The sequence below is a fragment of the Electrona antarctica genome, assembly GCF_951216825.1.
Source record: "Electrona antarctica genome assembly, chromosome: 6".
In the NCBI taxonomy this organism is placed as follows: Eukaryota; Metazoa; Chordata; class Actinopteri; order Myctophiformes; family Myctophidae; genus Electrona; species Electrona antarctica.
Window position 1 is genome coordinate 32,038,029 of NC_136811.1, and position 16,634 is coordinate 32,054,662.

At 41.8% G+C, this 16,634-nt stretch overlaps 2 protein-coding genes across 2 annotated transcripts in view; both read left to right on the forward strand.

The window, feature by feature from the left end:
- Nucleotides 1–4,909: 4,909 nt before the first annotated feature.
- Nucleotides 4,910–8,752, forward strand: LOC306925043 (uncharacterized protein; the record flags this gene model as incomplete). Its single annotated transcript, XM_079503724.1, has 5 exons — nt 4,910–5,000; nt 5,823–6,344; nt 6,680–6,837; nt 7,570–7,679; nt 8,025–8,752. 5 exons carry the CDS (start codon nt 4,910–4,912, stop codon nt 8,191–8,193), a joined length of 1,050 nt encoding a protein of 349 aa, XP_079359850.1. The 3' UTR covers nt 8,194–8,752.
- Nucleotides 8,753–14,117: 5,365 nt separating this feature from the next.
- The window catches only part of sh3bp5b (SH3-domain binding protein 5b (BTK-associated)), a 30,067-nt gene continuing 27,550 nt past the window's right edge, over nt 14,118–16,634 (forward strand). The window contains exons 1-2 of the mRNA XM_079502639.1: nt 14,118–14,475; nt 15,246–15,308. Of these exons, the coding sequence (XP_079358765.1) occupies nt 14,401–14,475; nt 15,246–15,308 (138 nt within the window). The 5' untranslated portion in view covers nt 14,118–14,400. The remainder of the gene's footprint in view (nt 14,476–15,245; nt 15,309–16,634) is intronic.

The window sequence follows — 16,634 nt, forward strand, 5'->3', positions numbered from 1 at the left end:
GTATGGGTATAATGATTTCAAAAAGCTGTGCAAACATATTGGGAGCGACCCCTAGTGGTCTGTTTACACAGACTCAAATATTATAGGTATGGTTGAAAACCAAAATAATTGATAAAAGATTTTACAATGGATTCTGTTACTATTGGGTGTGCTAAATAACATACTAAAATCTTAGGAAAAACGAACAACCAGAAAGGCATCGTTTTGAAGATGGCGTCCACGGTGGCTAAAATGCCTATAAACTGGGATTTAATATGTAAAAAATCATAACAATTATGCACTTGGTAACTATTTTTTGAATTTTGGCATGGTGTTTGGTATGGGCATAAGGTTTTCAAAAACCATCGCAAACTAATTTGGCGCCGCCCCTAGTGGTCGGTTTGCAATGAAACCACTATTAGATATGTATATGGTTGGAACCCCAAATAATTTATAGAGATTTTTCAATTGATATACATATCCAATATTTGAGTCTGCGAAAACAGACCACTAGGGGGCGTGCCCAACGAGTTTGCACAGCTTTTTGAAAACCTTATACCACCCCAACACAAACAAAACCCAACACCACAACAAAATTCAGAGACTAGTCACCAAAAGCCAAATCTTGCTGATTTCTTACAAGTCCGCCCCCTGCTAGTGTGGAGTTTGCATGTTCTCCCTATGTCCCCTAAGATGGGTACCCTCACAAAACACATGCAGTAATCCTAGTCTATCTCTATACTGCCTCCTCCTGGTCAGCCGGGGCTGACCCCGGAGGGGAAAAGAACTGGTTGGAATAACGTGTTCCTTCCACGTGCTACGTCCTACCGGGGAAACGCCCCCCTGTCAGGTTATAAGAAGCGGTTTGCTCATCATGCATTGAAGGAAGCATGAGCCCAGTTCAGGGCTCTCCCCAGGTTGGCAGAGGGAGAGTAGCACTCAGGATTACAGCTGAAAAATGGGTAAAAAAAAAAAAAAAAAAGTTTTGCACAAATCAACCTCCTGGTGGCGCTATAATAGGCCGATTTGAACAATTCGGGCAGAGATTCTGCTCTGGAGCTCAGGGAGTGTGTGTGCACAGTTTCGCAATGATCGCCGATCGGGGCAAAGGTGCCGGAGATTTGCTGCTTGCCGACAGACAGACACATGGATGGACGGACAGGGACGGATGGACGGACAGGGTGCTAAAACCTAGTCTGCCACGCCTTCGGCCTGGCGGAGACAATGGACAGTATTCCAGTAGAAGTTAAAAGAAAGAAATACAAACGCATGATGATTTTTTAATAATGCTTTAGTATTGTTTTACATGCTGCACAGAAAAATAAAGTTTGATAAAAGCCAGTATAAAAATATGCAGAGCCATATGGTTAGATGCAGGTTCCAGAGTCATACAGTATGGCCAGCTACATGGCATGGCCCATACATGTGACAACAGAACAAGACCTCTGCTGCTGCAACACTTTGGTTTCCTGTCTTAAAGTGCACAAACAAGTGGCGGTTAAGAGGAAATGACATTACCCAAGGTGACATCCTTTCCTGTAAGAACGGTGAAGTTTCCATTTTGGCATCATTAAGCAATTGTATAAATCAGCATATGGCCTTTGTACAGTTACAAAAGCATATCATTTCCAATAAAGCAGTGGTTGGAAGTTGGAACACAACTATGACACATTAATATTAATAATTATAACAAAACTTTATTTGTATAGCAAAAAACATTAGATTGCTAAACTTGCCATGTAAATCAAACAAACATCCTGCTACTGTGAGCACAACATATGTGGTTTCCTGTCATGAAGCGAGGGTTACATGGCCCACTGCAACAAGAAACACACGGCGTGAGACCACTGAGAGGAACATGCACAACCTAAAGATCAAACACCTGCAAAAGACTGTAAAAAATGTTGCAACAATGACAATTTTGATCCAAAATAATATGAAATGTTATCTCTTATAACCACTTACTCATAGGAGCTGCTTGGTATTGAATAGTTTGTAATAAATAAATAAATAAGAAACAAGTAAATATTTGATTTTACAGGGATTATCAGTATGTTTCCAAGTTTCAGACCTTCGGATAACTAAATGAACTGATAAGGTGTACAGTATTTTGTCCAGTGATTCATAGTATCATAGTAGCAGATGTTCTCTTCATGATGACAAGGAGTTCCTGTATTCAATTATTTTAAGCCACTGATGGCAAAATCCCAGGCCTAGCTCAAACTAATCTAGAAGAGAAGAGAAGCTCTCTGGGCAGTGGGTACCTGTCTGGCTCTTGCATCAAAGCTGTCAGACAGGAACTCCAGCTGTCAGATGGTTTGACCTTGACAGGCAAGAGAAGAGAATATACTTGTTCTGATAAATGAAGCTATAGTCAATTAACCAAAGGACATGTAGTAAATGATCAGTACATTTAATTAACTTCATTTTGTCAAATTACTAAGAAATTGTGCAACCACAATGGACCTGAAATTGATGAAATAAAAAAGATACCGGTATGAATGTGACACCCAAGAAAGAGACACTAAACAGGATCACAGGAACTAACAATGAGGATGTCAATGTAACAAAAACAACTTTACAAAGGAGAAGTTAAACAAAAATTATAATAAAACCTGAACCACAGATAAGGTACCTTATTCCACATCGATCCTGACAATTTGCCCCTTTGCTGTTTCGCCATTCTCACATTCAGCATTGCACTGAAATTTCCCTTTGTCTTTCAGGGTCAGCCGTACAAACTCTGTCATCACCTGTCGTAGTCTGATGTCACCCTCTCTCACTGTCTCATTAACAGTGGTAATGTACCTGCTGACATTTGTCAACTTGGTACTGGGAAGTTGATACCATGCCACCTCAATGAGGCTGCATAGCTTGAAGTTGTACCATGCCTGACAGGTAAGTGTAGCCGATGTGCCCGCATCCTGAGTGATTTGCCGCCTTGGGTATGTGAGATTTAAATTACCTATAGAGAACAGGCAAAAAACTGAAGTTGTACATTGTGTGCATTTCAAATTTGTAGAAACAATTAAATACAAACCTATACTACTTTTCTTAAAAGATGATTGATTGATTGATTGATTGATTGATTGAAGTATTTATTAACAGTATGCAGAATGGGTACATTTCAAACGAAAGTACTACTCAATGCAAAAACTGTTACTTGTGGACGACACCATGATAAAGCATTACACTGTTTACAACAGCGTCCACCATTTTCAATTCATCAGAACATTTAGAGACGTACAAGTATACACTACAAAAAACAAAACGACATCTCACCTGAAATCATAAAAATAAAAGCACAAACAAAACATAATTTCTCGCAGTACTGCTCATGTTGATGTATTTTGTCTATGAAAAATGTGTCAGAAAGTGACAAAGGGCACACACATCCTGTCCTGTTAGGCTGGCTTCTGGATCAAAATTATAACATGAAATAAAATCTGTAAATCAGTAAGGTCTAAGGAAGAGTCTCTTCCTCAACTATGGAATAGTACTGAATGCAAAACATTTCAGTGCTTACATTTCATGATAAACTTTCTGTGTGTGTACACCTTAACGTATTAATTTGTATTTACAATATGTTACTATAGCTTAATTTACAGATTAAAACACTATAGTGATACTTTACCATTGTGAAGTGTTACCAAAGAAATATTTGCATACAACATACACAATTCAAAAAGCACAGGGTTAAAGTGGTGCCGAAATATGAGTAGAGAAATACACCCCTACACTATTTGTGTACAGAGAAAGAATACTCAAAACTGTGTTAAAACAAGCATTGTGTGATATATCTGTACCATGGTGAATAAAACCTACTGTTACTGTACCTGGGTCATCGAATGCTGATGCAAATTGTAAGAGTGTCACCACCAACAGTACTTTGGATCCAGCAAGCCAAATCATCCTCAATCACTCACACACAAGTTAATGAAAGGGCTGTTGTGTAGACACTAGAACAGAATGTGGCAGAGTCAAGCTAAGGTACAATCACACCTGGCAATCGCATGCTTATTTTTCTGCAACAAAATAGAAGGGGAATGTGCTCAGACGACGAAGCAGGCAAGAGAGGGGGAGAAGAGGACTCATTCTGTACATGTGGTTGTGTATGTTGGTGGTGGATGTTGAACTGTGAAGTAATGTTCCATTGTATGATTATGTTCAGATTATGGGTCTATGCATTTTAAATTACTTTGGTACACACTTGCAGTGTTAAAGGGACACTTTGCCCTTTTTGCAGAAAAAAAACATGTTAATGACGTTTAGAAGAGTTAGAACACTTTCCTGAGGGAATTACATGTGTGTAATATGTGGTTTTAGTTTTAGATATTTTAGATTTTAGCAGTGAGCCCAGTGTCTCTGATGTCATGGACACTGGGCTCACTGGGGTGCATACTTAGTTTAGACTAGTCATTGGTTAGAAGACATAAGGTTGGTGAGGGGTGCGTTAAGACAATAAGATTAAGGTTGGTGAGGGGTGCTGCATGAGACAACATGTAGTCCAGGAAGTAAGTGAGACCAGTGTCCATGACACTGGGCTCACTGCTAAAATCTAAAAGATCGAAAACCACTTATTACACACATAAAGACCCCCAGGAAAGTGTTCTAAATGGGTGAAGTGTCCCTTTAAGCTGTACTGACATTGTATTGCATAGAAATGAGAGAGAGAGAGAGAGAGAGAGAGAGAGAGAGAGAGAAAGAGAGGGGGGGGGACATAGAACATTAAGTTGTTGGGAAAAGGGGTATTTTAATTGTAACCCATCAAGAACAAGAACCACGCACGTGGGAAGTATATGATTTGTAATACTTCTTCCTTTTTTGTGGGTGATTTCCAAACGCACACATCTGGTGAAATGAATGACCAGTGCCAGTGTTAAAACGTGAACCAAGTGTGCTGTTTCACATTTGGATCCACTGTGCTGTCATGGGGGACATAGAGATGGCAGATTATGTCAATTCTCAGGATTTAGAAGATGAGAGAAATGGAGAGGCGGTGAAAAAGAGATATGATACAGGTAAAACTGCTCATTAATGGACACAATGTTTACTATGGTACAGGTCTATAAAATTACAAATTTGTGATATTGACTAATTCAACGCAGAATGTATGCAGACTGCAGAGATTTCCTTCCAATACCTTTAACTATTTGTAATTTGTGAGACAGCACTTCTTTTAGACCCATATTAGACAAATGTTAAAATCAAATGTCTTGCATTCTTACATGCTTTCTAAAAAAAACTGCTTCCTCTTCGTGGTGGTTGTGTGTGTGTGTGTGTGTGTGTGTGTGTGTGTGTGTGTGTGTGTGTGTGTGTGTGTGTGTGTGTGTGTGTGTGTGTGTGTGTAGAGTCAAAAGTCTACAGAGTGGTTGCCATCAGCTTTGGCTTACTGTGCATCCTTCAAGCCACTCTCAACATTTCTTTACGGGTGTTTTACTGTGAGTATTAATGAATTAAACAATTAATAAAAATTATGATAATGCACTCCTGATACCCCCAATCATCTCCAGGACATGTTGGGAATGCCATGTCCGTTTGAACAATTTAATAACAATAGTTAGCACAAATATGTTATTATACGCATGTTCTTTTGCAAAAGGTTTTGTGTGATAGTTGAAAATAATGACATTGGCACATAGCCTACAGTAGAGCTATTGCATTCTTTGCATATTGCACAATGAGGCTTTAACTTCTCATGCTCAGTGGTTTGAGTTCACTTTTCATTTACATGCAGGAGAAAAACAAGGCAGAGTATTAGAGTAATGCAAGGTCAAGATTAAGTTTAACTACACTTAACACTGAATAGAAATGAGGAACCTTCGTATCTCAATTTCCTGCAGATTCTTGTGGAGAGTATGACCACCAGTTATCACACACCACTGTGATGCCAACTGATGACACCACAGACCTGGCTCAAGAAGAGAGAAACCAACTGAACTATCTAAGGAAGCAGAAGAAGCGTTTACAGGCCGGTTATGACAGGTTGCAGACCAGGTATGATGACTGTAGCAGGAACTTGACTGCAGGTGCAGATCAGAGGAACCAGTTTCAGGCTAGTTATGAACGGATAGAGACCCGCTATGATGAATGTAGCCGGACCCTCACAGCAGCTGCAGATAAGAACCAGTTGGTCGAGCGCTTCAATGCTTTGACCAGAGAGAGAGATCGGTTGCGGAACGAAGTCAGTAAATTGATGAATCGTATAAATGCACTTGAGAATGAGAGACTGACACGTTCCGCCCAGGCTCTACGTTCCGCCCAGGCTCTACGTTCCGCCCAGGCTCTACGGGGTGAGTCCGCCCAGGCTCTACGGGGTGAGTCCGCCCAGGCTCTACGGGGTGAGTCCGCCCAGGCTCTACGGGGTGAGTGATGGAGATGATACCTTGCAAACAATAAAAAATGTTAATTCAGTTGAACGACTTAACAATAGTTTGATACATTTATTGAGTAATTTGCAACTGGAAGGTTAATTTGTGAATATGAGATGACCAATAGTAGAAGGCATACACTTTCAACAAGCAATTCTCTATTCTATAATGGCTTAATTCATAGGAATAGCAACACACTTGTTGCTGGCAAGGACAGATTTGTGCACTTATTGAAAATCTGTATAAATTAGGCTTTATAATTCTTAGATATTACAATAGCATCATCCCAACGTGTTATCCATCCTTCCATCCTGTGTCATTGTGTTTAGGACCAGAGCAACAACATCACGTGTGTCCAGCAGGGTGGAGTTTACGCCTGTCCAGCTGTTACCTGGTCTCCTCTGAGCTCAACAGCTGGGAGGGGGCCAGGCTGGACTGCATGAAGAGAGGAGCTCACCTAGTGGTGATAAACAACAGAGAGGAACAGGTGTGTGTGTGTGTGTGTGTGTGTGTGTGTGTGTGTGTGTGTGTGTGTGTGTGTGTGTGTGTGTGTGTGTGTGTGTGTGTGTGTGTGTGTGTGTGTGTGTGTGTGTGTGTGTGTGTGAAACTGTGAAGTTTCTGAGGAATAATATATATACCACAGAACAAAATCCTATTTTATTTTAATATGTTTTGGGGGTGCTAGCCCCTCCTATGCACAGCTTTGTGTGTCTGCCTGTATGAGCACAGAATGTGCTCATCTGATTGGCTGAGCACAGAATTTGATGTATGATGATAAGAGCGCCCCTCACTTCACACAAGTGTGATTTTTATGTTCAGCGTGCTCACTTCCTATCAAAAATCTGAACATTTTCCACAGTATCATGAATATATCATGATTCATGATATAGGATAAACTCTCAACATCAGAGAATGTCCAAAGAATGTCTACTAGCAGTGCAACACACTTGTCACACTTGTCTCTGTAAAAATCTATTTAGCAACTAAAGTTTAGGTTTATAACACTTAAAATGTTTGGAGGGTAATTAAATACGGATATTTCATTCTGCACTACAAGTACATACATTCTTTGAAAGACTTAAGTTGTCAGAGCAGGAATGAAATCCAGGTCCCTGGTATAGTACTATGGTCATTATCTATGACAAACCATGTGATGAATTAGAAATGTATTTAGTTTGCATGAATATCAATATCCTGTAATCCTGTTTATGGCCAACAGGTAGTGCTCCACAATAGCTCAGATATCCCTGTTGACGTGTGGATGGGTCTGTCTATCAGGGACAGGATGGGAAGCTGGACATGGGTGGATGAAACCCCACTGAACACAGGGTGAGAATTAACTGAGAACAATGAGTATTTTGCTGTGTGGATAACCACATCCATCAAATACCTAAAATGTACAATTTATTTTAGAATGATCAATGTATATATCATATACCGTCTCTGTCAGTTGGAAACCTCATATCTCCAAAACATTTCATGACTCAAATTCAAAACAGAAAAAGTAGCAGATCTACAAGTGGCTTTGTGCCGCATTTCGAGCTTCTGCTATACTTTAGATGCTGTTGTGTGATGCTGTAGTATGAAGTAGGCCAGGTCATTCATTTACCAAAAACACAAAATATTGAGATAAGAGAACAGCAACGATGCCAGCAACAATGTTTTGTATTCTAGGTTTTGGGCAGACCAACAGCCAGCCAGTGGGGGCTCCAGCTATCAGGACTGTGTGTACTCTAATCAAACCCAGCCTACGATGGCCAGCTGGCATAATGCTCCTTGTGGAACTTCACTTCACTGGCTATGTGAGAAAGAGCTCATGCGATCCATTGGGTTCAGCTTATAGTTGTATCATACGCTGCTGTGTATGGAAAGACAGGCATGTACACAAATTAATGCAAGTTCTGTATGCTTACTATGCTCCTTTTGACATCTCATTGACACTTACGCTAACACACACACACTCACACACATACACACACACACACACACACACACACACACACACACACACACACACACACACACACACACACACACACACACACACACACACACACACACACCTCTGCATGCCAGCTAACTCAACCCACCTGCTCAGTGGCAAAAAAAGAAGGTATTTCAAGAAACTTTGTGGGGAGTCATCACAAAGTTACATCAGAGTCATTACATTAGGTATATGAATTGTTTTTGGAAGACCTTGTTGTTTTGCATGTATTAAAGGTGTATTTGTGTATGATTCCTAATTAACAATGTACATATGATATGGTGTTTATTCATTCCATTTTAAAGGCAATGTGGTCCGTACTAGTGTTTAATATTGAAGAGATCCACGCAATTTTAACTTTAAACTCGACTCGCCACATAAATTAGACTGGAGATAAAAATATTCTGTAATTGTAACATGTGCACACCCTTCCTAAACACTAGAGGGCAGTGTTATGGTGATATTTCTTCAGTATTGCATGATACAGCTTACCAAATATAACTGTTATACTGGTTTGTAAAGTAAGTAAATAAATCAAGACAAGCTTATTTCTGCCATAATCTGCCTCTTTAATGCTGCCAGCAAATCCATACACTCTTTCCTCTTTCCGTGACTGGATCACTCCAGAGGGAGCCTCCACAGGGCACAACTGTGCCCACAACTGTGTGTGCAGGTATTATATGCAACTTAAGTACTGTTAATTCTTCATCAATCTGGGAACCCAGCAGCAAAAAAGAGGATTTTCTTCCCTTTTGAATCAGCTGCATAGCTCTGAATCTGTCTTGAGATATTAATAATTCTTCATTAATAAATGGAACATCATCCTGAATGTACAATAAACATAGCCTAATTGTAAGCTACATAATTCCTGCCTTACCAAGAGTCCTAGAGTGCATTGCTTATTTAGTGATTGAATGTACTCAGAACTGTACTCAGAAAAGCTAATCAATCACAGTAACGAGAGTGCTTGTACTTAGTTACTTTCTGCCCCTGACGTACGAAGCCTGACACTGGTGCTTTTACCCCTGATTATTGTGCTCTAAAGTCAGCTAAATGCCCTATGATAATTACTGATCATTCAAATTACTAGTCTAAATCACTCTGTCCTTTGTCACAGGCTTTCCCTTAGTACATGTTCCATTTCCACTTCCACCTCCTGTCAATGGAAAGTAGAAAGGAAGCCTAATGTGACCCTGTGTGGGTCAGTACAGTGACAGTACAGTACAGTACAGTAGAGGGTACCGTTTCGGACGCAGGGCGGCTCGCCGGAATCGGCCCGCCACCCTGGGTGCGTTCCTGTGGGTCTGGAACCCCCCCCCACACACGGAGTTGCACCACTCACTTCACACACGGGTGTGATTTTTCCCCTTTAAGCCACCCAAGGATAAATGAAACATCGCCTTCTCCAGATAGACAGACTGCCCATAATAGCTGAGACAGAATAGTATTTACTATAAGCCAACTTTTTTTGCATTTGTCTTTTGCAATCCATACTCAATTGCAGACCCCTGAGCACAAGTTTATGGACATGGCCCAGACTTCCAAATACAAGGACAATGAGTTGACAATTATATCTCAAGGCCATAATACGTTCCACCAAAGGCTGATATTTCATAAGTTTGGATGTGTCCATATACAAATCAAACGGGCAGCCTATTTCAAAGATAGTGACAGTTTTTCTAATTTAATTAATGAACACAATATCTGGGGTATTTGGAATGTCTTGTAGTGAATTGACATGTGTGTCATTGTGATCAAACCAGTCTAGTTTTACAGTGCTGTGTTTATACATTCCTGTTGTCCTGTCCTGTACTTGTACATGATCTGACTGATCTTGTCTGAGACCAGTTCCACCAGACGGTCATGTCCTTTATAGTGGCTGCCTGCAACCATTTAAGATTTAAGTGTGCGACTGTTTCTTTATCATGTGGTACTGAATGTAGGATGCACACACACACACACACACACACACACACACACACACACACACACACACACACACACACACACACACACACACACACACACACACACACCTGGGATAAGATGTAAAGGTGCGTGACGTGAGCATAGCAGCAGATACTGTAAGTGGAAGATATATCGCAGTATAGCTGTGCACACACTCAGCTGTGAGAGTAAAACAGTGCCAGCACTATGACTGGGTGATTTCAATGGGCCTCAATAGGAAAGACCTGTGCCCGAACAAATTGCTCTATCGCAAAAAGTAAAAGTCGAATGCAATTATTTTTTTCGCTGTGAGTGGCCTGAGACATTGAGATACAACATGTGCGATTGTGGTGTTGGTACAATCAAAAATGTGGTTATAAGAGCTAGTTAAGAATTGTCTTCACGATAATTTCCTCGTAAGAATTATACAATGTATAGGTCAATGGGTAGCTTGACTGTATTTGTGTCACTTAAAGGGCCGTAGTTCACATTCTGACTTCCCTGGAGTGACCCTGCTTGTTTTCCAAGGAAAACGAAGCGGAAATCATTCTTTAGCCTACTTCTTGAGTGAAGTCTTGATAATGTTCCAACCCCCAGTCGATCTTCCACACATTACTATGTCATGTGCTTTGTAAAGACAGATGTCCTTGACTAGAAATCACTACCGGTATATATCACACATTGACAGTAAACAAGTGTGTACACACACACACACACACACACATACACACACACACACAGACACGCACACACGCACGCACGCACGCACGCACGCACACACACACACACACACACACACACACACACACACACACACACACACACACACACACACACACACACACACACACACACACACACACACACATTCCCAGTGCTAGATAGAGATGCTAGATAGAGGCACTGGATGACCATCTGGCAGACAGCATAACCCAGACATTTTGTGTGATTACCTCAAGGACACAGGGTGGCAGACTGGGCCAGACAGAACATGTTGACACTCAGCACTAACAAGATACGACAAGTGGAGGAAGGGATAACCGTTCAGGAAACCTGAATGACTTCCCCATGCTCTCTATGTCGGCTGCAGCCCCTCAGGGAGGACATAAGCTGTAGTTCACCTCAACATTTCCTCTGTTTCCAGATAATGATGGTCATGAGGGTGGAATATTAAAATGTATTACTGTCCATCATCTATACCGTATATTTTGAAGTACTTTCTATTCTAGCCAACTTAGAGACCATGATGTAACAACTGAAGGATATCCAGGGTCCAGTCAGCATGTTCTGACTTATCCAGTCAGTGTTGGTGGAGGTGATTTGTCTGAATAACAGGATATGTCAAAACCCCTCCTAAGAGGAAGAACTGGGACTGTGTGCTACCTTGAACCCCGGACACAACCCTGGCTTACTGACCTCTGTGTGTGTGTGTGTGTGTGTGTGTGTGTGTGTGTGTGTGTGTGTGTGTGTGTGTGTGTGTGTGTGTGTGTGTGTGTGTGTGTGTGACATGTGTGTGACATGTGTGTGTGTGTGTGTGTGTGTGTGTGTGTGTGTGTGTGTGTGTGTGTGTGTGTGTGTGTGTGTGTGTGTGTGTGTGTGTGTGACGTGTGTGTGTGTGTGTGTGTGTGTGTGTGTGTGTGTGTGTGCGTGCGTGCGTGCGTGCGTGCGTGCGTGCGTGCGTGCGTGCGTGCGTGCGTGCGTGTGTGTGTGTGTCACTGTGTGTGTCACTGTGTGTGTGGCACAGAAGTCCAGCCAGTCAAAACCCCTCCTAAGAGGAAGAACTGGGACTGTGTGCTACCTTGAACCCCGGACACAACCCTGGCTTACTGACCTCTGTGTGTGTGTGTGTGTGTGTGTGTGTGTGTGTGTGTGTGTGTGTGTGTGTGTGTGTGTGTGTGTGTGTGTGTGTGTGTGTGTGTGTGTGACATGTGTGTGTGTGTGTGTGTGTGTGTGTGTGTGTGACGTGTGTGTGTGTGTGTGTGTGTGTGTGCCTGCGTGCGTGCGTGCGTGCGTGCGTGCGTGCGTGCGTGCGTGCGTGCGTGCGTGCATGCGTGCGTGCGTGCGTGTGTGCGCGTGTCACTGTGTGTGTCACTGTGTGTGTGGCACAGAAGTCCAGCCAGTCTTTTCACAACTTACTTACTTCACTCTCGAAGACAAATGGAGACAGGCAATAATAATAATAACTAATCAACTTTTACTTGATATAATACATTTCTTAAACAACTTTTACAAAATACAATCAAAATAGAAACAGAAAACAATATAAAAACATAGGCAAGACTATAGGTGCACTCAGTAGTTCCATGTCTACATACAGCCATGAAGGAGAATATAGTATATACTGTAGAGGATATCCTGATCACATCACCCAAAACATGTTCTTTTCAAATCCAGCATACTTGTTCGTAATTCTTCTCAGAATTCTGTCCTCTGAACTCTGTGAAACGGGCTACATACTGCAAACAGCTCGTACTACGTTGCGTAGACATTGAAAGCTTGTCGTTCTTTTGTGCCATGGCCATTTAAATCATCTGAAAGGCCTTGAGAGACTTTTCGCTAACAAAATTGCAATAAACTACAGGAGGTTATGAATGCATGGATGACAGATAGATACCCCTTTCCTTTCTCTAGATCCCACTTTGTTCTGTAGGACACAGTGGAAGGACGCCGCTGGCTCAGTCCGTGGATATTCATCCTTATGCTTCTCTTAAGCATTAAAATAAAATCAGGCCTAGTCTAAACCACAGCAACAGCATTAACTAAGGCACCTTCAGAAATTGAGGTATCTCCAACTCTGTTCTTCTTCCCTGAACTGAGATTGAGATAGACAATTATCGTGTCCCACACTCTACTGAACGCTAGTAAGGAGCTCTTTAAGCTGGTGATGTGGGACACCTGGGGAGCCTGGCAAGTACTGTACCTGTGGATAAGACAACGCCACTGAAGATGACGTCAATGTACTCATCTGGTCACACTGACAGTGTTGGACGGAAAGGGCATTAGATATGCTCCTGTTTGAATTGTCTAAAAAAACAAATACCTCCAGTGACAAAGCATTCTGTTAGTTTATAAAAGTAACAGAACCATGAGTGCTGTCGTCTCCAAACAAAGCGCTGTGGTGATAAGACAGATTGTAACACATTTTGGTGGTAGTGGGACAACACTGAGTCAAGACTGAAACTAGAAGAATTTGAATATCAATAAATTCCATGACAAAATCATTCTGTTGTACATAAAGTACAATATAACGTATACCAAATTTGACTGACTTTGGAACAACTCAGAAAGTGTCAAGTGACACCTTATTGCTGCTGCATGCTGCTGCTGCTCATGATGATAAATATGATGTACCATCTGGCCTGTATTCAAAATAATGTGCAAATAATACATCAAAACGTTTGAAATATGCAAAACAAAATGTACAGTATGCATAAATTACTCAAATAATGAAGTAATTATTCACGTGATTCATTCATAAATACACCTGAGAATGAAAAAAGACAGTATGAGACCGAGATCGAGATATCAACATGAGACCATTAAAACACACACACACACACACACACACACACACACACACACACACACACACACACACACACACACACACACACACACACACACACACACACACACACACACACACACACACACACAAACATCTGCTATTTTTGGCTCACTAAATGCCTCATTCATTGATTTTGCCAAGTCGGTGGTGGTAGCCGCTACCATCGTCATGCATCGGCCGCCTGGTGACGCGAGGTTAATTGGCTCCTGACATAGGAGGGGGCGTTCCACAGCGCGCAGCACGCAACCACATTCATCATCATCAGTCTCTCACTTGCTCTGGAGGACACAGCGGAAGGGCGCTGCTGGCTCAGTCTGTGGATATTCCTCAAGATGCTTCTCTTTATCTCTTATATGCCCAATATAAGCATTCAAATAAAACAAGCTATAGTGTAGAGTAGACGACAACAGCAACAGCATATCAATCAACTAAGGCGCCTCCAGAATTTGAGGAATAATCGAAGTTATCGAACGTTTTCAGACCGTTAAATACCCTGTCAGTTGGTCTCGCCGTATAAACGTCAGATTGTCTTTGTTCACTCTCGCTGCGAAATGGATAATTTAAAGGAAAACAGATCGGATGAAGAACCTGAATACGAAGAAGAAGAGGTGGACCCTAGAATTCAGGTATGCAAAAAAATGATGTTGGTTTATTTATTGGCATGCTGTGCTCTCTCAGGCAGCCTGTCTGATGAAATTCATTTCAGAATTTCTCTCAATCGAGTCGAGTGTGCAAAAGCATAAGTAAAACTGCTGTGCATTATTGGGGTACATCTGTTGAGCAGTTCTCTTAATTTCCCATAGATCTCTAAATAATGGCAATCATTGATAATCATTGTTAATCTATCAGGTATCTTTTTGCATGGCATTTAGATTGATGACTGCTGTGGCTGTATGGACCACCAGGCTTCTAATCCTTCATAATAGCGTCATGTGAACCATGGCTACTTGGCCAGTCATCTTTCAGTTTAGTGGCATTGATGAATCCATATCCATCATGTTAGTATTCTCCATTGGTTTGACCTGGTTTGGTTGGAATCTGGAGCTGGTGACAACCAATGCCAAAGAAACAAATTAGATTCTTTAACTGCGTTAAACCTGGGGTGCCTATTTTAATGTCATTATGACGTTACGTTTTAAAACCTTTTCAATATTTAATATTATGTTCAATATAACTATTGCATGTTTTAAATGGCTACACATGGTTGAAATTGACTAATTTGAAATCATTGTTCTCCTATGGGGTTTACATAGGCTATAGTATTTCAACATTATATAAGCTAAGCTAATTCATTCCAGCTGTTGGCCATTTCCCCACTAGTATATCAATATACATTTTTGGCTTGCTCCTTAGTCTTACTGTTGCTCAATCTTTTCCATGGCTCTCCTTGTTCCAGGGAGAGCTGGAGAAACTCAACCAATCTACAGATGCCATCAACAGATGTGAGACAGAACTGGAGGTGAGTTTATGGGATGAGACACACACACACACACACACACACACACACACACACACGTACACACGTACACACGTAACATGTCTGTGTTAAGGGCATAACGTTTGTACCTTGCACATGGACTGTCCTTATGACCAGATAAGACAGACTGGCAAAGTCCTACTTATCCAAAAGTTATACTTTATCCAAGAAGAAATGTGTTCGGATGTAATTAACTATGCTTGTCTTGCCAGATATGGTCTGGTACGTTGCAGAGTACAATTTGGATGTTCTGTCTAACAATAACAATAAGTGCCATTAACGTACATACAAGCAATAAAACACAAAGACTTTGACCCAGTGAATCCAGTGTGTCTTATTGGTGTCAGCAAGCTCAGTCAGATTATATAACTCTGATCTTTGGAAGCTATTGGCCTATAAAGGCTGGTGGCTTTTCTGTGGGTCAGTCACCTCACCTTGTAAGACCCACCTTGAGGTGAAAGTCTTGCAGTGTCTTTGCAGGCCATATACTGTACATCTATATGCTGTACATTTTGTAAGTCATATGCTACTGCCAATGTTTGGTGTGTGTAGGGGGGCATGACAAAAGACCACTTTCACAGACTGCATATCATATATTTTAATTTTAGAGATACAATCGATCAATTCAAAGCATTAGCAAGGGCATTCAGTTTGAGACCACATATGGGAAATGCCAGTGGTATGTGTGGTGGTCAGAATGTTTCAGCCTGCCATTCCCATTTTGGACATTATAGGCCTAATATTAATCAAATAAAAACTAAAGCTTTGTGCGTTGTCACTGCTGTTAATTGTATCCTACCGACTCACCTGCCAGTGAGGGGCCCCACCGGGAGGACGTAGACGTAGAGCCACCGTTTTAGTACTCCTGCCCGACACTGCTCCTGCTGACGGGTGCCACTGCCACCCCAGCCCGCAGGAGTACGTGCAGTGACAACTAGAAATGCCAACTTGCGCCTTGCACACAAGTAGGCCATGTATGGCCTACTTGAGGTGCGCTCACCACTGCTGGTACGACTGCTGCTCTGGGTCCTGAAGCTCTTTGCTGCTGTCTGAGTACAACTGCTGCTCTGAGTCCCTATAGAGCTCTCTGCTGTCTGGGTACGACTGCTGCTCTGAGTCCTAGAGCTCTCTGCTGTCTGGGTACGACTGCTGCTCTGAGTCCTAGAGCTCTCTGCTGTCTGGGTACAGCTGCTGCTCTGAGTCCTAGAGCTCTCTGCTGTCTGGGTACGACTGCTGCTCTGAGTCCTAGAGCTCTCTGCTGTCTGGGTACGACTGTTGCTCTGAGTCCTAGAGCTCTCTGCTGTCTGG